The sequence below is a fragment of the Aulonocara stuartgranti genome (assembly GCF_965226115.1).
Source record: "Aulonocara stuartgranti genome assembly, chromosome: 20".
Lineage (NCBI taxonomy): Eukaryota > Metazoa > Chordata > Actinopteri > Cichliformes > Cichlidae > Aulonocara > Aulonocara stuartgranti.
In genome coordinates this window covers 36,430,692-36,451,028 of record NC_138956.1, presented here as the reverse complement: position 1 = coordinate 36,451,028, position 20,337 = coordinate 36,430,692, and the positions used below count along the sequence as shown (strand labels likewise).

The following is a 20,337-nucleotide window of genomic DNA, read 5'->3' as shown; positions in this document are numbered from 1 at the left end:
TAATTAGACTCTGTTCTGACAAATAATATGGCTTCAAAATGACTTGTTGTGAGGTAATTGCATGCTTATCTAGATGTTATTTAGCAGGTGTCTGTGTCTTTGCAATGCATCGATGCATCTAACCAGGCTTGCTGGTGTTCTCCCTTTTCTCCACTCTACCCTTCATCCAAAGACTGTCGCCTCTGTTTTCAGTAAAATCAGGATGAAAACAGCCATCAAGCTAAAGCGGAGTTTGCAAAATGAGATTTCAGAAACCAGTGGGTGACTCCACTGTGACCACGAGTTTCACACAGTCTGTGATCTGAACCCGTCAAACAGTCCTGAAGAGAGGACTGATTTGAACGTCCTCACTTTGAAAGAAATGTCCTTTTCCCAAGGTCTTAAACTCACTTCGGTCCTCATAAAGCTAGCTGTGCAAACACACAGACACACACATTGTCTCCCACACACTCACGCTGTGCTTCTCGCAAACACGCACTGCACACCCACATTCACATATACTGTACACCCACACACACACACATATACACACACACTCACACTGCTGTTGCCATGAGTCACCCTCATGTGACTCTGTGTGTGTGTGCGTGTGTGTGTGTGTGCGTGTGTGTGTGTGTGTGTGTGTTTGCTAGCTTGGCACTGCCCACGTTAGCTTCTGTGCCAGCTTCACGGGTGTCTTAGATTAACACTGAAGAGCCTCTTTGATGATGAAACACACGCCCGTCGCATAGATTGCTCCTCTTTTCTCTTCTCTCTTCGTCTCCTTTATTTATCAATAAGTTGATTGATTTTCTGTGTCGCAGCGTTTCTCTTAGCAGTAATCTGCATCAGTCTGTCCGAGACGTCTCTGTTGAGGCATTAAACACAGTGAACTGCTAGGTGACCACAGTATGATGGTCTAATACATTTTGTCCAGTTTCATCTGGATTAACCCAGTTCATGACAGGTAGTTCAGGAAACGTGGTTTTGTTTTGTCCCTTTTTCTGTTTATTCTGCTTTGATCCAATTGTTCCACGTTGTTTTTGTTTGGCCAATTAAAAGTGATTTCAATGTGAGTGTGCAGCTAAATCCATAAAACATGAAAGAGAATCCCAATCAGTCATTTGGAGTCAGTGGGGAGAAAGAACTCCCTCTGAATGGGAGTAGGCCGAAAGACAGAAAAGAAGAGTGTTTTATTTGGTTTTACTCTGGATTAAGTCTTTTCCCTAACTTTACATGTGTTGGTCTGAACATCCCATTTGGTTTGATTTGGTCCACTTCATCTGAATCTGTGATTTGTTCAGACTGGGTTGTTCCACTTAGGCCAGATTAGCACCAGCTGCTCTTTTATTCCACTTTTCCGGTTTTAGTCCATTTTATTCTGGGTTAAGCCAAATTCCTATTGGCTTTGTTTAACTGGTTTGATTCATTGCTTTTGTTTGCTTTAGTTCTGTTTAGTCTGGAGCCTGTCAGCTGGATAAGTGGAAGAAGATGGACGGATGGATGGATGGATGGATGGATGGATGGATGGAAGGATGGATGGATGAATGGATGGATGGATGGATGGACGGATGGACGAATGGATAGATGGACGAATGGATGGATGGATGAATGGATGGATGGATGAATGGATGGATGGATGGATGGATGGATGGATGGATGGATGGATGGACGGATGGATGGATGGATGGATGGATGAACGGATGGATGGATGGATGGACGGATGGATGGATGGATGGATGGACGGATGGATGGATGGATGGATGGACGGATGGATGGACGGACGGATGGATGGATGGACGGATGGATGGACGGACGGATGGATGGATGGATGGATGGATGGATGGATGGATGGATGAATGGATGGACGGATGGATGGATGGATGGATGGATGAACGGATGGATGGATGGATGGTTTTGCTGGGTTTCTTCAAGCTTAGACCCAGTTAGGTGCAGTTGAACTTTTGTTCCACTGTGTTTGGGTTGTAACTGTGATTAGGCCATTTAATAAATGTCAGTAACATTCTTTTGTGGTTTGTTTTATTGGAGTTTGCTACAGTTTTGGTCTTTTTCATTCAGTTTGTATTTATCTGACTTAGTCTTGCTGATCCAGCTGATTGACTCTGTTCAAAGGGTTTAATTTGACCCTTTTGATGTGTTTAGTTTGTTTTTATGTAAGGTCCAGTTTTGTGGTTTGATTTTTGGAGGTGGATATTCTGGACAGAGGGATGATGAGGATGGAGCTGCCGGGCGGGAGGAAAACAGGAAGATCTGAGAGAAGATTCATGGATATAGTGAAAAAGGACCTGCAGAGTGTTGGTGTGATGGAGTGAGATGGAGGCAGAGATTTATCTGATTATGGTCGATTTGAACAAACTCGTTCCAGTTCATTGCAGTCAGGATTAGGCCAGTTTGCTCTGGTTTGGTCCAGTTTGTCAGGTTTGACACTCTGGTAAAGTGTGGTTTGTTCTGTCAGTTTGTCCGGTTTAGTCAGTGTGCAGCTATTTTATCTGAATCTATTCATCTTTCTCTTTTCCCTTTCTTCCAGTTTGCTCTTTAACCTCCTTTCCTTCCTTTCCCTTCTCTTCCTCCCCACCTCACCATCTGTCCAACAGATTTCCTTTCTTCTTTTCCTTTTCTTTAAGTCCATTCTTCCGCCTTCTTGCCGTCCTGATTCTGTTCTCAGTTGTTTGGATCAAGTTTCCTCCTCCTTCTCTGTATCCCACAGCTTCTCTCCCACCTTCTGTTTCATTATTTCAGCGTGATTTCACCTGAAATCAGCAGCATCTGCAGATGGATAACCCGTCCTCTCGTTCTCCTCATGTTTTTGTCTCTTTCCTCGCAGTGTGGAGGGCGACTCTCAGTGTCCGGAGGCACTCACCTTTTCTGATTCATCCTTTGGCCATCCACCTCCCTTCCATCGCTATAGCAACAGCCCCCTCTCCAGCCCCTGTGACCCCTACGGCTCTCCCTCCTCCGGTGGGCCCCTGGGAGCCTCCCACACACATACACAGGTACCGACCCTAAAACACATGCACCGTCTATCTGCAGCTACTAAAGGTGTCTGAAGTTTATTCTGAAGCTTATGAAAGGAGGTGTCGCCTTCAGCCACATTTGTAAAAATCCTAATCCCCTCTGTGAAGAGCTCGGTGGCCCCGTTCTGCTGTAGTGGGACATTTAAGGTGGAAGGGCTCGCTTCAAATGAACACAAAGTTGATCTAAACCAGCAAACATGGTTGAAACAGCAGCGATATCTCGTGGGTCACCGGGGCAGGGGAACAGATGTTGATGCTGTATGACAGAGGTCAAACCGTGGATCAAATTATTCCAACGAATAAATTACACACATTGATCTCTTTTTTTAATCCAATGTTCGGCTGAGAGATAATTAAACTAAACCCTTTACTTTTTTTTGTTGACCAAATTAACAGTCTGACAGTAAAACCTGTATCAGTGGATTATGTGTACTGTCTCCCTGAAGTTACCCTGAATAAATAAAAGCAGAAGTAAATCAAATCTGATTACATGTCTTCTCATCATGTCCTCTTCCAGGGCAGCTCACCCATCTCGCCCCCCAGCCCAGCGAGCCTCGCCTGGGCTCAGCGCAGCCGACACCAGCCAGCCAGCCTGGCGCTCCGCAAGCAAGAGGAGGAGGAGAGCAAACGCTGCAAGGCTCTATCTGACAGCTATGAGCTCTCTACAGACCTCCAGGACAAGAAGGTACAATGCCACAACAAGTCGGCCTCATAAGTAACACCTCTAAAAACACCACTGGAGCGGTTCCTGTGAGAGGTTTTCCATGTAATCGCCTCCATTACAAAGCAGCCTTTTCAATCACCCGCAGGGTAGAGGACACATCAGGACACCTTTATTTTCTGCCCTTCCTTTTATCCGTAATGCACACAGAGGCAGAGACACAGCAACGTGGAGCATGGACCAATAAGGAGGTTTACATAGGGAAGAGAAAAATTAGTGAAATAATATGTATTTACTTTCAAATGAAGCAAAAGTAAAGGTATATAGTTAGAAATGTTAGCAGCTAAGGAGCAGAGCTGCCTTTGGAGGCACGAGGCGTCATTTAACAAACCTCCTTATTGGTCCGTGCTCCTTTTGTTTCCACTGCAGTTTAGGAACCGTCAGATGTGCCGAGCGGTGTAATAATTTTCGGTTTACTCACTAAAAACACAAAACTACACACATCGTAACACGCAACATCACAAAGGTTCGCTGAAAGTTTCTGCTGTTTTGTTTCATGTTTCCTGTAAATGCAAAGATCGTTTCTGCTCTTCCCTCTCTGTTTGGTTGCGTGATCGTACGGCCTGATAGGTGGAGATGCTTGAGAGGAAGTACGGGGGCCCGTTCGTGTCCCGGCGGGCAGCGAAGACGATCCAGACGGCGTTCAGGCAGTATCGCATGAACAAGAACTTTGAGAGGCTTCGCAGCTCTGCCTCAGAGAGCAGGATGACCCGCCGCATCATCCTGTCCAACATGAGGATGCAGGTACACACACTCTCACACACACTTGTAAAAAAGCACATAATGAAACACACCAGGTTCTGCTCGGTTTGTTCTAATGATGCGTTGTTTCTTCGGTGGCTGCAGTACTCATTTGATGAGCGTCAACCACAGGGTCAGGGACCGCCAGGTCAGCAGGGCTCAGAGGACGCCGGAGATGTGGACGACTCCTTCTCTAAGCAGGTAGAGATGTTTGAGCATCTTCAACAGTCATGAAAAATGTTTAAAGAACACGGTCTGAAGTACACATGTGCAAAACGTGCACAGCATTATTACAATAAAGGAATATAATTATAATTCATTCATAAAAGAGTTTGTTGATACATAGTAATTATTATTCCTCAGGCAAAAAAGGATGTGGGGGTATTGTTATTACCCCACCAAGCTGCAAGGATGGGTGGATGGATGGGCGGGGGCTGCGTGGACAGAGCGGGGGGGGCTGCAACGTAAAACGAGGCAACTTAGAATCTTCAAATTGATGCCATAGGTGTAGCTACTAAAACTCTTAGACGAGTTCAGATCTAAGTAACCTTGGCCTACCTGAGTTCAGAGGTCAAATCTTCTGAAAATCTTGTGAATGAAATAACTTGACAACGAGGTGACGTAGGATTTTGAAATTGATGCCATAGGTGTGTCTGCTTGGTGAAGTTTATCGAGTAAAACACCTTCATGAACCTAAAGAAGTCCAGTTGCTTCTTTTTAAGTCCTCAAAAGGTCTGAGTTATAGCTCAGGACCATCCGACCTTTTAAAAGTAATATGTAAAGTTTCAAAAGTAATCTCAGACTTGCTGCTGATCAATGAAAATAAACTCATTTTGTCATAATCTGTACATTTTTTAGTTCACACATAATACTATCTAGATTATTAAAGTCTTTGAGTCTTTGAGATTCTCCAAAGCTGAAACAAAACTGCTCAGTTTGGTTTATAAAGCTACTAAATCAGAGGTTGCCAGTAAATACAATAGGAATCTGGGGGAAGCTTTATTTTCAGCAGTTAACCTCTAGAAGTGTTTGAATATTCTGAGTTTAAAAGGGAGAAAATCTCTGCTAAATGCTGGATGGTCTTAAAAGAGTCGCGATTATTGGAAAATGAATTGGCCCAGACAAGGATCCCTGTGGAGCCCCACAAACAAGCTTTCAACTACAGGACTGTTAGCAGCTGCTGTCCCAGCTGTCAGGGCAGCAATTAACACTGAAACAGTCACTGAAGTGCAGGTTTGGAAGTAAATGTTCATTGATTGGGGCCAATGGATGCTGAGGAATCTCCGTCCTCTGAGACAGGAGATGTGTTTCAAAGTTTTAGAAAATGCTAATAGGCGGACCTTAACATATTTGTATGCGTAGATGTTTCAAATTAAAAGCCCGCAGGATTGTGCAGGAACTGTTACCTTGAGCCTAAAACCGAACAAATAAATATCCGCGTAGGCGAGGCACTCAGTGTGAGGATTGGTGGAGTCATTCTTTTCCTGATAAGCAGAAAAGTAATCGTTTTAATCCTTTCCTAACCAGAAACGATTTTCTGTTTTTGCCCCTTTCCTGACTCATCTTCCATTTTTGTGCCTCCGAGTACTCATGTCATTTGCAAACATGATTTTATCCTTTTTTATGCAAATGACACACACAGATGTATATTATATTAAAAACTAACAAAGAAGTCAGCCTAACTCAGATGATATCTTGTATATCTGTTATAAAGTGCTGGATGTCCCAGAGTTTCCTGAAGCTAAATGAAAATGAATCAGAAGTGATTAGAGCGGATCCCCGGGAGTCTCTTCCCATCCTGCGGCAGATTCTTGGCCGTCTCTCAGCAAAGGTCAAACAAACAGAAAGAAACATGAGTGCAGATTTCCACAGCCGTCTTTCTCCTGACAGGAGTTGTGCAGCGATTTTCTTCTTCTGACCTTCTCATCGTCAGCTCGGGATATTTTTTCTCTTTATATTTTCTCTGTATTTTCTGTGTCGTGACGTTACGTTCGTGCACTGCAGGTTAAGTCCTTGGCAGACTCCATGGACGACTCCCTCACCTGCCAGTCCGGCCGTGAAGACTCACAGGAAGCGGGAGGAGATGGAGAGGAGGACGATGACGAGGACGAAGAGGAGGGCGATGAGGAGGAAGAGGAGGAGGAGGAAGAAGGGGAAGAGGACGAGGAGGAAGACGAGGAGGAAGACTACAGACAGTGTGCGTGGCGCAACAGCACGACATCTTCCCGACGTGCTGCGGGCCGGACGGGGGGAGGAGGGGGGAGGGCGGGGGCAGGAGGAGGTGCCTCCATGCATGAGGACAGCACCGCTACCTCCTTCAGTGATGTCACCCTGTACATGGATGAAGGCTGCCTCCCCTCCTCGCCACTGTCCCGTCCCGCCTCCAGCTCTGATACAGAGTACTGGGGAGGAGGGGGAGGAGGAAGTGCAGGGGGGAGAGAAGACAGCAGGGAGACGGAGGGAGGCAGCAACACGAGCCGGAGGAGCAGCACCCCCTGCACAGAGTGTCGGGGCGAGTACAGAGGCAGGGGTGGAGGAGGAGGACATCTCCCCGTCCTGACCATCGAACCGCCCAGCGACAGCTCAGTGGACATGAGCGACAGGTCAGCTTAAACGTCTCGTTTCACTTTCTGGATGAACTCGTTCAGAATCTGCATGAAAACAGACGCAGACGCGAGCGTCCTCACCAGGGGGCGCTGTAGGACAAGGCCGCATGCACGGTCAAAACACAAAATTCCTGCAAGACGTTTGAAATTAGTCAATACTTCACATGAACACATGAAGTCCATATTTAAAAGATGAGCTTCCAGCTCGTCACTGTTGACCCTTAGAAACACTGCAGGAACTTTAATGAATGATTCAGTGTAGAGCTGGGCGATATGAGATTGTTTATCACGATATGTTTTTTTCATTTCAGGCGATAACGATTTATATCACGATATCAGCCAAATAACTATATTTGTAAGATTTAAATGTGCCGTTGCTCACAAGTAAAATGTGAAATAATCAGCAGCTTGTTTTGATTTAAATATTTATTTCCCATAATAAGTTCAACAGGGTAGATGTACTTAAGGAACATGAGACTTTTTCAGATAAATAAAGGCAAATATTGCAAACTACACAAAAGGCAATTATTAATTCTAAAAATAAAATAAATCATCTGTTTTCTCTTCGGTCACGCTCTCGGTTGATTTTTCTCTGGTCGGAACACTCATTTCCTCCGTTACCCGGGCGGCACGGCGGCTGGCGGCTTCCCAAACAAATACACATGTGCGGCTTGGCACTTGTGCTGTACGTAACAAGTCACGTGACGTGACGCTGCAGCTGGGATTGGTTCGGCTCTGCGCTACTTAATTTGGATTGGCTGTTCTTTTTTATGTTTTTTAAGAGAACAAGAGCGGTGAGGCCTATCGCAATAGTTTAATTTTTCTATCGAGAAAAAGTTATTTCGCAATACATATCGTTCTCGTTCTATCGCCCAGCTCTACTTCACCGTCAAGCCTGGAAGCTACGTTCACCTTTTAAAGGAGGTCTAAATGAAAGTGAGACTTTATTAAAGTGCCTGAACCCTGCTGTGTTTCTAATGTAGTGATTTTACTCATATGTTTATAGGCTCAACCTCTAGTTTTACTTTATATAACAGCCTGTATTTTTCCATTCCACATCCTTACAATCCTCCGTCAGTATGATTACCGCTTTGCTCCATTAGAATCAGGTGACTTGAAGATGTGCAGTCATAATTCATTGTATCGTTCCCATCTTCAGGTCAGAGCGAGGGTCTATCGGACGCCTGGTGTACGAACAGGAGCCGTCAGGAGTCGAGCGGGGAGGAAGTGGGGAGAGGGATAGGAGGGGGGGAGGAGTGGAAGGTGAAAGCGGAGAAGATGAGCGAGGAGGAGGAGGCGGAGGAAGCAGCGAAGCCGAATCTCCGCAGGGAACCATCAAACACAAACCCAACGGCCGCTCGGTCGCCACGGCGCAGGGACAGACTCGCAGCCCCTCCAACGTCCCCCTGCCGATGCCTTCGGCCCGCACCCTGCCCTCGCACCCGCTCCCTCACCCACTCCAGCACCCCCACCCTCACCCTTCACCCATCCCCCACCTCCCCACCATCCTCGACCACCACCCTCAGTACACCCAGCATCACATGATGCACATGCACCACGGACACGGCGGCAGCCCTTACATGCAGCACGCTCACCACTTCGCCCAGCACCACTACCACCACCTGCACCATCAACACCACCACCTCCCTCACGCTTACCCCGAACCCCCTTCTTCCCCGCTGCCATCTCCCGTACCGCCCCTCACACCTCTCTCCCCCCTGCCACCGCTGACGCCCTCGCCGCTGTCCTCGTCCTCCTCTGCGCTCCAAAGCATGGAGGCGCAGCAGCACCACGCTCACCACCCCCACCTCCACCACCACCACCTGCTCTGCTCTGATGGAGACAACGAGAGCGTCAACTCCACCACCACCAACTCCAACGATGACACAACGGTCAACAACTGCAGCTCCGGCTCCTCGTCCCGCGACAGCCTCCGGGAGCCAATCGGAGGAGCTGCGCTGGGAAAGCAGACCTATCAAAGGGAGAGCCGTCATAGCTGGGACTCACCTGCGTTCAACAACGACGTGGTGCAGCGGCGGCAGTACCGCATTGGACTCAACTTATTCAACAAGTAAGAACGTCTGCAAACATAATCCAGAAGACTCAGAGCAATAATCGGCCTCCTGTGAGTTCAAAGAATCCAGGCATAAGTCAGATCAGTAACACCTGATGTCAGACACAAAAGTACAACATGGAGGAAACTGTCTGCTCATACTGCAGCAAACAGAACAACATATGTAACCCAGCCCCAGTGTGCAATCAGGGCTGCTTAGTGTCAGACCATCTCTTCTTCGTCTGACAACAGTTCAGAGCCTTCTTGGTTGTGTCCTTATTTCTGAGCAGGGGGGTGGAGAGATAAGCACCCACACTGTTAGCAGCAGTGTCATTCAATTTAATTTTATTTCTACAGCTCCAAATCACAATAACAGTCGCCTCAAGGCGCTTTATATTGTACAGTAGATCCTACAATAATACATACAGAGAAAAACCCAACAATCATATGACCCCCTATGAGCAAGCACTTTGGCGACAGTGGGAAGGAAAAACTCCCTTTTAACAGGAAGAAACCTCCAGCAGAACCAGGCTCAGGGAGGGGCGGGGCCATCTGCTGGGATTGGTTGGGGTGAGAGAAGGAAGACAGGATAAAGACCTGCTGTGGAAGAGAGACAGAGATTAATAACAGATATGATTCAATGCAGAGAGGTCTGTTAACACATAGTGAGCTTGGAACTTCCTCAGAGTGTCTGGACGACGCTCTGAGGAAGTTAGTGAGTCGTGTTGTTAGAATGTTTCATTCAGCATTAATGATGCCTTCATAGACGTTTAAGTTACCCGTACTGTTGTTGATAACAAGTTAGATGTTAGCTTTAAATGTTAGATCGTGTGGAGGGGCTGAAGAGAGCACTGCCATCCAGTGTTGGTTTTTAACCTGGTCCCATGTGTACAGAGAATTCTCTGGACTCTCTGAATGTTTTACTGAAATTAAGTTTCTAAGTTTAGAGGAGTTTTTTTTATGTATCAGAATTTTAAAAAGCCAAAATATTAGACTTCTCAGCAGCGTAGAACGGAGCAACCAATAAAAACAAGACAACCAATAAAAAGAATTTCAGTCCCAGAGCAAACAACTTAAGAGGCCGTGTTTCCTCTGGTCTACAGGAAGCCAGAGAAGGGGATCCAGTACCTGATCGAGAGGGGGTTTGTGTCAGACACGCCAGTGGGCATCGCCCGCTTCATCCTGGAGAGGAAAGGCCTGAGCAGGCAGATGATCGGAGAGTTTCTGGGAAGCCGGCAGCAGTTCAACAAAGACGTCCTTGAGTGAGTGCAAATGTTAAAGTCCTTTCAGTGAATGTTTTACTGTGGACAGGTGTCTGCGTTTATGTGGTTACAAGGTAGGCTTGTCCTAACTGAGCGATAATTATTGAAAACAGTGAAAGTTTAGCGTTGACTGGGCTGAAAGACATACCTTCACAGGGTGGTGAAGCAGAAAGAAAGCTGCAGTCTATCTAAAGCCAGGGAGGAAAGCTGGCAGTGAATGTGTTTATCATTAACAGCACAGAAAGATCTGATTGTAATTAAAGTATCCAGTGACTTAAGTCTGCTTTTACAGATCGTTTCAGCTGCAGCTCTCACAGTCTGAGAGAAATGACTGAGAACATGAACAAAGCCTGTAATACATCACTGTGTTGAATCATATCATCCCATCCAATAAATTCATCCATGCACGGATTTGTATTTTTTATTGATATTTACTGAGAAAGACGACTTTAGATAACCTCTAACTCTTCAGGACATCCTGCTACCTCGGGGGGATCTTCTGGAAATGCTGACACTGTTTTCCAGAGAACTGGTGGGTCAATAGGCAGTGGTTTCATATCTTATCTTAAACATACCATGCTCTGCACCAGGTAAGGCGGTATGAGCGGTGATGTACCTCAGAGAATCATTAACTACCTTCATAGTATTGAAACACAGCCTTAAACCTGAAGGGACCACATTAAACCCCGACTCCTGCTTCACAGGCCTCTGAGCTGTCAGGAGTAGGTGAAGACGAGGCTTAAGGAATGCGTTTGTGGATAATGATCAGCGTTTTCTGTCTCTTTCTTTAGCTGTGTCCTGGATGAGATGGATTTCTCAGGGATGGATCTGGACGACGCACTGAGGAAGTTCCAAGCTCAGATCAAAGTTCAGGGTGAAGCCCAGCGGGTGGAGCGGCTGGTGGAGGCCTTCAGGTATTAAACGGCGTCGCGGAGGGTTTGATCAAATATCAAAGAGCTGAGTCGTCTGTGCAGTTTGTGATGCTCCCCTTTCTCTCGCTCTGCAGTCAGCGATACTGCGTTTGTAACCCGGTGCTGATCCGGCAGTTCCAGAATCCAGACACCATCTTTATCCTGGCCTTTGCCATCATCCTCCTCAACACAGACATGTACAGCCCCAACGTGAAGCCGGAGAGGAAGATGAAGCTCGAGGACTTCATCAAGAACCTGCGTGGTCCGTATAGCAGCGCCCCCATAATCAGTCTGAAACGATGCAGGGCTGTAAAATGTTAAAATCAGTGTTTGAGTCTGAGAGCAGCAGAAATGCTGCAGGCTGTCGTCATGTAAAACCTCATAAACCTGCAACAAATAAATGGTAAAACTACAGTTTAGGAAAGAGGCTGAAACCTCTTGACCTCCTCCTGGTGTGGACAATGTCCGCTCCATGTTAAAGGATTTTTTATCCGCTTGAAGCATTATTTAACCGTTAGCATGTGGCTAAAACAACACAGCAGTTTGCTGTTCATTCTCATGTCATTTAACTGATGAGATCCAGAATGAAACACTCGGTGCAGCACTGCAGTGTGCTCTGAAGCTAAGAGTGAAACTTTGCTGGTGTTTGTGCTGTTTCTGTCTGTGACTCATCAATTTAGCCAAAACGCTTAACGTCAGATTTTTAGAGAATGACACATTTTTGTCTGACGACAGCTGGAACAAATCTGACTAAGCATGGCACAGACAGTCACTGAGATCACAGTCGCAGACAGCAGCCAGCCATGTGGATGAACTGAGGAAAGGAAGCACCGGATGATAAAACAGGAGTAAACATTGTGCCTGCACAAAAGATACATGTCAAACTCTTACCTGTGATCCCAACAGGTGTCGATAATGGTCAAGACATTCCCCGGGACCTGCTGGTGGCGATCTATGGAAGAATCCAGAAGTGGGAGCTTAGGACAAACGATGACCACGTGTCCCAGGTCCAGGCGGTGGAGAGGATGGTGGTCGGCAAGAAACCCGTAAGACGCTCTTACACCCCGAGATGAAAATATCTGTTACACTGCACAAAGGTTCCAGGTGGATGCTTTTAAAAATAGCATCATGATGGGTTTTTATTTATAACTTAACTTTATAGCAACAGCAAAGCTTTTGATTTAGCCAAAATCCAAATCCACGCATTTATCACATCCAGACTGGACTACTGTAACTCCCTCTACTTGGGCCTGCAACACTCGTCTCTTTACCGGCTTCAGGTAGTTCAGAATGCAGCTGCGCGTCTCTTGACAGGTACAAGAATCTATGAACACATCACTCCAATTTTAGCCAACTTACACTGGCTCCCTGTTAAATATCGTATCGATTTAAAAATTCTTTTGTTCACTTTTAATATTCTAAATAATTTAGCGCCCAGCTATCTTTCCGAACTCCTCCACTTGTACAATCACAATAGAGCACAAAGATCGTCCAATCAGATGCTCCTAGCTCAACCCAGGTCTCGACTGAAGTCGAGAGGTGACCGGGCCTTTGCAACCGTAGCACCTGGAATAACCTCCCTGTTCATGTTCGTACCGCCGAGTCTATTCAGTCTTTTAAATCACACGGATGGATGGATTCAAATTCAAAATTTATTTGTATAGCACATTTGAAAACAGAACTGACCAAAGTGCTTTACAATCGGTAGAGATGGATGGACGGATGGATGGATGGATGGATGGATGGATGGATGGATGGATGGACGGGTGGGTGGGTGGATGGATGGATGGATGGATGGATGGATGGATGGACGGACGGACGGACGGATGGACGGATGGACGGGTGGGTGGATGGATGGATGGATGGATGGACGGACGGACGGACGGACGGGTGGGTGGGTGGATGGATGGATGGATGGATGGATGGATGGATGGACGGATGGATGGACGGATGGACGGATGGACGGACGGGTGGACGGGTGGACGGGTGGGTGGGTGGGTGGATGGATGGATGGATGGATGGACGGGTGGGTGGATGGATGGATGGATGGATGGATGGACGGGTGGGTGGGTGGATGGGTGGACGGACGGGTGGACGGGTGGACGGGTGGATGGATGGATGGATGGATGGACGGACGGACGGACGGACGGACGGACGGACGGACGGACGGGTGGGTGGATGGATGGATGGATGGATGGATGGATGGACGGGTGGGTGGGTGGATGGATGGATGGATGGATGGACGGGTGGGTGGGTGGATGGACGGGTGGATGGATGGATGGATGGATGGATGGACGGATGGACGGGTGGGTGGGTGGATGGGTGGACGGACGGGTGGACGGGTGGATGGATGGATGGATGGATGGATGGATGGATGGACGGACGGACGGGTGGGTGGATGGATGGATGGATGGATGGATGGACGGATGGACGGGTGGGTGGGTGGATGGACGGGTGGATGGATGGATGGATGGATGGACGGATGGACGGGTGGGTGGGTGGATGGGGTGGACGGGTGGGTGGGTGGGTGGATGGATGGATGGATGGATGGACGGGTGGGTAGATGGATGGATGGATGGACGGATGGATGGATGGATGGATGGATGGATGGATGGACGGACAGACGGACGGATGGATGGATGGATGGATGGATGGATGGATGGATGGATGGATGGACGGATGGACGGGTGGGTGGATGGATGGATGGATCCTTTGCATGTGTTTGAACAGGTTTCATGGATTTCATCGCTGTAGGATTTCAGTATCAGTTTCAGCTTTAATGTAATTAGATGTAATTACTGTTATCATTACAACACTATAGCTATAAATAACTAAAGTGGCATCAATAATCACTTTTTAAGTGACAGGATAAAACTGTGTATGTTCCACCATCCGTAGTCTTGAGTTATCACTCAGTCCACTGACAATGTGACTCTGCAGGTCCCACATCAGTGTCAGGAATGTTATCTGTGTTATGCACGAGAATATAGTTGATTTTATGTTGCAGGGACATAAATCTGCTCACACAGTCATTCAGTCACATTTCAGAGATCAAAAATCCGACATGCTTTAACATAAATCATTGCATTTAACTACAATTATGCTCTTTTTTTATCCCTGCCTCTTTTTTAGTACATAATAACCTTTTGATACAGGGCAGGTCACAGAAGTGTGTGTCTGTCTGTGTGTGTGTTGCAGGTGCTGTCGCTGCCTCATCGCAGGTTGGTGTGCTGCTGTCAGCTGTTCGAGGTTCCCGATCCAAACAGAGCTCAGAGGAGCGGCGTCCACCAGAGAGAAGTCTTCCTGTTCAACGACCTGCTTATGGTAAACGATGCACTCTGTGTGTGACATGTGCTTTTGCTTCTCACAGGGATATAAAGTCACCAGAACAACTCACTTAAATCTAAACCAAGGTTAGGTTTCAGTTTGCATTGCGCTTCTGGTCCGTCAGCTGTGGATTTAGTGGAAAACAGAGTCATTTAGTGTGACTTTGCAGAGTGTGTGTTTGGTTATTGCACCATTTAAGGACCAGTGTGACCACCGATTCTTGCACAACCTTAAGATTCACTCACATGTGAGATAAAAGGATTTTTGCATCACTGGAGCACCATTTTATCCCATAATGCCCTGCTCATATTTAAGCAGTGCTCCAGAAATGTCAGGAAGTCTGACAGCGCGACTTTACGAGAAAAGACCAAAAAAACCAGGATTTGTCAGCGAGTTTTACCCATCGGGTCTCATGTTTCTCCACTCAGACTTTACGTTTCTGGTTTTCTCCGCTGTTTTCGTCATGCATGCTTCAACAACCTGCTCAGCAGCAAACTGCAGAGTTTAGAGTCGAGTGAGCGAGTGCAGCTGAACTGGAGAGAGTGGAGACCAAACTGCAGCTAAGGAGACGCTCAGTATTTGGCTCAAATTCTCAGTTTTCTGGTCAGATGCTGCTTGATTTTTGCTGTTATGTTTTTAGGCAGTGCTGCTAAGATTTAGTAGCTGAAGCAAAATCAGTAAGAAGTCCAGGGCCCTTTCTCAATTCTCAAGTACGCGAGTCCGGACTTGCTGAGAACGCGAGCACGGACAATTGGAAGACCAGCGTACTTGATGATGTCACAGGTCCGGAGTTTTTACTGCCGTCCCCTCTTAATTTAACTGTGAGTAATATGTTATGAAGCTGAACTTTAATCACAGCCCGATTTAATCGTGACTTATATATCATGTTTAACCTCAGCAGTGAAATCTCTATTAATAAAAATAGTGTACATGTATGTCTTAATAAAAACAAGAACGCTTTTATTTTTATTGTAGTGGACACTCAATACAATAGACAGCTGCTGGGGTTTGTTTAACCTGAGTAGCGAAAAGACCGCGGGGGGGGGGTTGGAAACAATGTGCCGGGAGTCCGCTGTTCTCGCCGGCTCTAGTGATCCTCGACCTCGCTGTCTGCTATGGAGCTGGCGGCTCATGGATGTCTCCGAAAACATCGGAGCGCGTTTGGAAATATATGATATCTTGATAAATCGAGCAGATATTTGAAGTTTACACGCTTGAAAATAACTTAAAAGTTTATTTTGTGACCCAGAAAGAGTAATATTTAAACGTTTTTAGCCCCGCTCGTCCGCCATTGCCGCGTTTGAGTTTTGGACGAAATGCATTCTGGGATATTTAGCTGTACTAAGTCCACACAAGTCACCACCGATGCATGCTCGATAAAACGGGCGGAGAACACATCCGGGACTTTTTCGCGTTCTCGGCTTGATGCGTACTTCGAATTGGAACAGTACTTGGTCTCCGACTGATGCCGTATCACGAGTACACGAGAACACAAGTACGCACATTGAGACAGGCCCCAGGTTTATCAGCTGGGAGAGCTTGGTTTAGATTTCGACCTTTGACCTTCGTTTTTCTCCACTCGCTGATTCGTTTAGTCTTCACTCGCTGGTTATGGTTTGAACTCTCTGAGGGAAGACAGTGTTTTGTGTCTGCAGTCACCAGGAGCTTCCCACGGGGAGATTTTAATTATATTCTCTTTTCACTTGTTTCTTTTTTAAACTTTTTTACAGATGCACATCTGCTTGTTTTCGACACAGTACCTGTCGGTGTTTTGGTGTTTGTGTGTATTTTCACGCAGGACTTCTTTACCTTCTTTTCCCTTATTTTAATTCCTCCTCCTCAGGTGACAAAGATCTTCCAAAAGAAGAAGACTTCTGTGACGTACAGCTTCAGACAATCGTTTCCTCTGGTCGACATGCAGGTCCACACTTTCCAAAACACCTGTAAGTACTGCTCTCTGCTGCCTCCTCTCATCCATCTTCCTCCGCCTCTCTCGTTTTAGTCTCTATGTCTCCTTTTCTTTTTTGTACTTGCTTGACTCTATTTTTACCCAGCAGTCAGCAGGCGCACTGAAAACAGTCACACATGCATGAAACACATGGTGCTGTAAATATATGAATACCCTAATTGCTGCACACGTGTTGTCTGTATGGATTTGCCAGCTCACTTCTCAGGGCTTTGCTCGATTTAAGGATATTTCCAAGCATATTTTTGACATCCCACTGAAAAAGATGCTGCTGTTGTCGAGCTACTCAAATACTTTGTTCTTTATGAGAAACTCTGAATCTGAACATGCTGAATCTCTGTAGAATTACAACGGTTTAATTTACAAGTCCTGCAACTTCCTGCTAATTTTGTGGCAGCTTTTCACATAATTGCAGGTCTCTTTCCAAGAACGTCCTACGTAATTTGGTATCACTGATTGCAGGGGAAATGGAGAAAGTGTTAGTTGCTTCAGTAAGCAAATACCTCCTAGTTAACTTCATGTTTTAAGAAATAAAAATAAAAGTTATGAATATGGGAACTGAAAACGTTAAAAAATGTGGAAAGTCTAAACTAATGTGCCTCCATTTCCTTATATTGGAGGTATCAGCTACAGTAAAATACCAGCTGAGTTCAAAATGAAGCTTTCTTGATTTCTTTGATCATAATGTCAGACTCTCCGTCCATGCTAACGGACGAGGCTACACGGCTGCAGGTTGTCATTGTGTTATCGCTGTACTCATGGCAGAATGTAAAGGAGGTTCACAGAGGTTTAACAGATGCAGAGTTAGTACTCAAGGGCTGTACAGCTGCTGTGTGTACAGTCTGAGGGGACGGAAAGCTGCAGCGTAGCTACGTGTAGCGATCTGGTAACAGCATATCCACAAGGAGGGTTTAAGGAGACGAGACGTCACCCTGCGAGGTGCCTGTGTCACTCAGCATGTCTGCGATGCTTCAAATAAAAACCGTCCCAAATGTCGGAGTCACGGGAATTCATCAGGATCCGTCTTTAACATTATCACAATACATCTGGTGTCTGTTGGGGCATTTCACAAGTGTTGAACCAACCAGCCACAAATGCCGTCTTTAGGTTACATCTCTCTCATCCTTTGGACTTGTGAAGGTGAGTTTTTGCAGTTTGGTGCCATAAAACATCCAGACACAGCCGTCAGGTGGGTAATACATATTATACATGTCAGCGAGTCGAAAAAGGGGAAACATTAAATACATTAACTTACCTGAAAGTTAATAATGGCTTAGATATGGCAGTCAAAACACAAAAGAACATGTTCTTATTTCTTATGCATTCAGTGGGTTAATAATTAAAACTGCAGCTCCTTTGTAAAAGCTTGACCAACATTTACACGACAGGCTGTGTTTTTCACGTCACGTGCCTTCGTTTGGTACGAGCAGGACACTTTCTCTTGGATTTCATATAAAAAACAAAAATTGGAGGTTCTGTCCTAGTTGGAAATATTCTCAACAATCTGTTAATAATCACTTGGCAAAAGATTATTTTACTTCCTTTTCCAATTACAATGATCTGCCAGCCGTTTCTTTAAAAGACAGACACCGTCAGTCAGCACAGCACCAACAACACAAGCCGTGTTTGAAAGGAACGGTGGAAGCACATCACAGGATTTCCTAAATATACGTCTGTCAACCTGAAAACGAGGCTGCTTGACAACGTTTCTCAAAACATTTTTCAATAACAACGTTAACACAGTCCTATAGAGTTATGTTTGTTTGTGTGTGTGGGCGTGTGTGGTTTCCAAGCCTCTGCTTCTTCAGCAGAGATGAATTGGCTCTCAGCTCCACGCAGCAGATTGGAGTTGGAGGTGTTTCAAATCTGCCTGAGCGCCTGTTAACAGGATCTCTCACTCAGAGAGAGAGTTCGGCTCTGAAATTACATACCCACCCCTTTCTCTCAAAGAGCCTGTATGTATAAATATGTACGTGAAACGATGCAGAACCTCCCACAAAATCTCAGCTGACACAAAACTAAAGTCTCATTTGAAGCCATTAAATGGATCTTAACAGCTAAGTGATGTAGAAGCACCTAGAAGTGCCTACACCACCACCACTGCTGGGTGCAGTTAAAAGGGCACAAATCCACACCGTGTCTCTCGCGCGTGCACTGGGGTTTCCTGATGTCCTCAGATTATGGAATCAACCATGTGTCTCACACTTTTTGAACATTTTGAATCCCCAGTGCTAGCATTTTGCTACCTGCCGTGTTGTTTATTTATTTATTTATTGTTGGAGCCGGCAGTTTTCATCTTCGAATTAAAAGTGTGCAAACAGTAAACAGTGACACTGTAAGCCGTATTATTTGTAAGAAAACTACATTAAACTATTTTCCAGAGGAGACCAACTGCACGAAGATGGACGGAAAGGTTCATGACAGTGAGGAAGTCTGTCAGTGTAAGCTGCTGCACCCATAACTCCAGTAACCAGATATCCGAGTTATAAAAAGTAACCCACCTCACAGCTTTTTGTGTCAGGCTTTAAATGTCTTTCTTTCTTTATTTGTATAAGGTTGGATATTTTACAGTGTTTGGATGTATTCAGCCCCAGAGGTGTCCAGTTGCACACCGAGCATCCTTTGGTGACTCTCTCTGTCGTACAGGCTGCTACAGTATTGGTCTGAGGGACAGTAGTCCTGTTTTACAGAGAACACTGTAACATAAATCACAGCCATAACAGCTAAACCACTGTGGTCAGTCTCTTATTTCTGCTTTCAGTCAGTAGTTATGATTAGACAGTAAAAAACACTCGATTTGGTCAAGAAAAGATTGTTTGGATTAAAATGTGCCACTTTACGACATTAACCCTGTTTGACAGAGGTGGCCAAAATAAACACTCATATAAAAGTGCAGGTACTTGTCCTGACAAATATTCTGATGAAGGTTGAAGTACTGATTCAACTTTTTTACTGAACTACATGAGAAAAAGTACAGATGCTGAACTGTAATCAGAGTACAAAAGGAAAAGAGTAAAGTACTCTTCAAAGGGCATCTAACCAACTGATTTCAGCAACATCCAAACAGATATTACACAGACTCTCGTGGCTTTTATTCCACTCTGTTTTGTCCCGTTTTCCTCCATCACCCCCAACTGTCACAGATGGCTGCCAAAGGTTTCTTCCTGTCAAAAGGGAGTTTTTCCTTTCTATTGTCATCAAGTGCTTGCTCATCTGATTGCTGGGGTTTTCTCTGTGCTAATGTTGGGTCTTTACATACAATATGAAGCACCTTGAGGCGTCTATTTGTTTTGATTAGGGTAAGCATCAACATCTTAAATTTAATTGAACTTTGTGCTGTCAGCTGTGGTGTTCATGTCACTGACCATGAACACCACAGCTGCTCTGCACCAGTCCCACAGAGTGCATTACTAAACATTACCACAGTACCACCAACCGGTATAGTTAACCTGCCTAGCAATTTCATGCAACATCTAAATAAACAAAATATTAGTGTACTTTAATTTCATACCCCAGCATCACATTTGCTCAAAGACGCTAAAATAAATGAGGTCCATAACATGTAAGCTTTAACTATCCAGTCTGTCAAATGTCACTGAGCAGTCCTTCCTCAGCAGCATTAGAAGATAACTCATGCTAATGCATACCGATTGGTCCATTAAGGATTTACAAAAGGAGACGGCTGTTGTACCTTGTTAAAAATAAAAAATCTAACGAGACAGTGGGAGTGTCTGTG

At 45.6% G+C, this 20,337-nt stretch overlaps 1 protein-coding gene across 12 annotated transcripts in view; it reads left to right on the top strand.

Annotated features, from left to right (window-relative positions):
• The window catches only part of LOC309697014 (IQ motif and SEC7 domain-containing protein 1-like), a 184,476-nt gene that overhangs the window by 147,317 nt on the left and 16,822 nt on the right, over positions 1-20,337 (top strand). For all 12 annotated transcript variants that reach the window (XM_082518611.1, XM_082518615.1, XM_082518617.1 and 9 more), the window contains 12 exons: positions 2,825-2,993; positions 3,532-3,699; positions 4,306-4,479; positions 4,582-4,677; positions 6,481-7,079; positions 8,242-9,153; positions 10,239-10,397; positions 11,189-11,311; positions 11,404-11,570; positions 12,215-12,354; positions 14,507-14,632; positions 16,479-16,578. In XM_082518611.1, the coding sequence (XP_082374737.1) occupies positions 2,825-2,993; positions 3,532-3,699; positions 4,306-4,479; positions 4,582-4,677; positions 6,481-7,079; positions 8,242-9,153; positions 10,239-10,397; positions 11,189-11,311; positions 11,404-11,570; positions 12,215-12,354; positions 14,507-14,632; positions 16,479-16,578 (2,933 nt within the window). The remainder of the gene's footprint in view (positions 1-2,824; positions 2,994-3,531; positions 3,700-4,305; positions 4,480-4,581; positions 4,678-6,480; positions 7,080-8,241; positions 9,154-10,238; positions 10,398-11,188; positions 11,312-11,403; positions 11,571-12,214; positions 12,355-14,506; positions 14,633-16,478; positions 16,579-20,337) is intronic.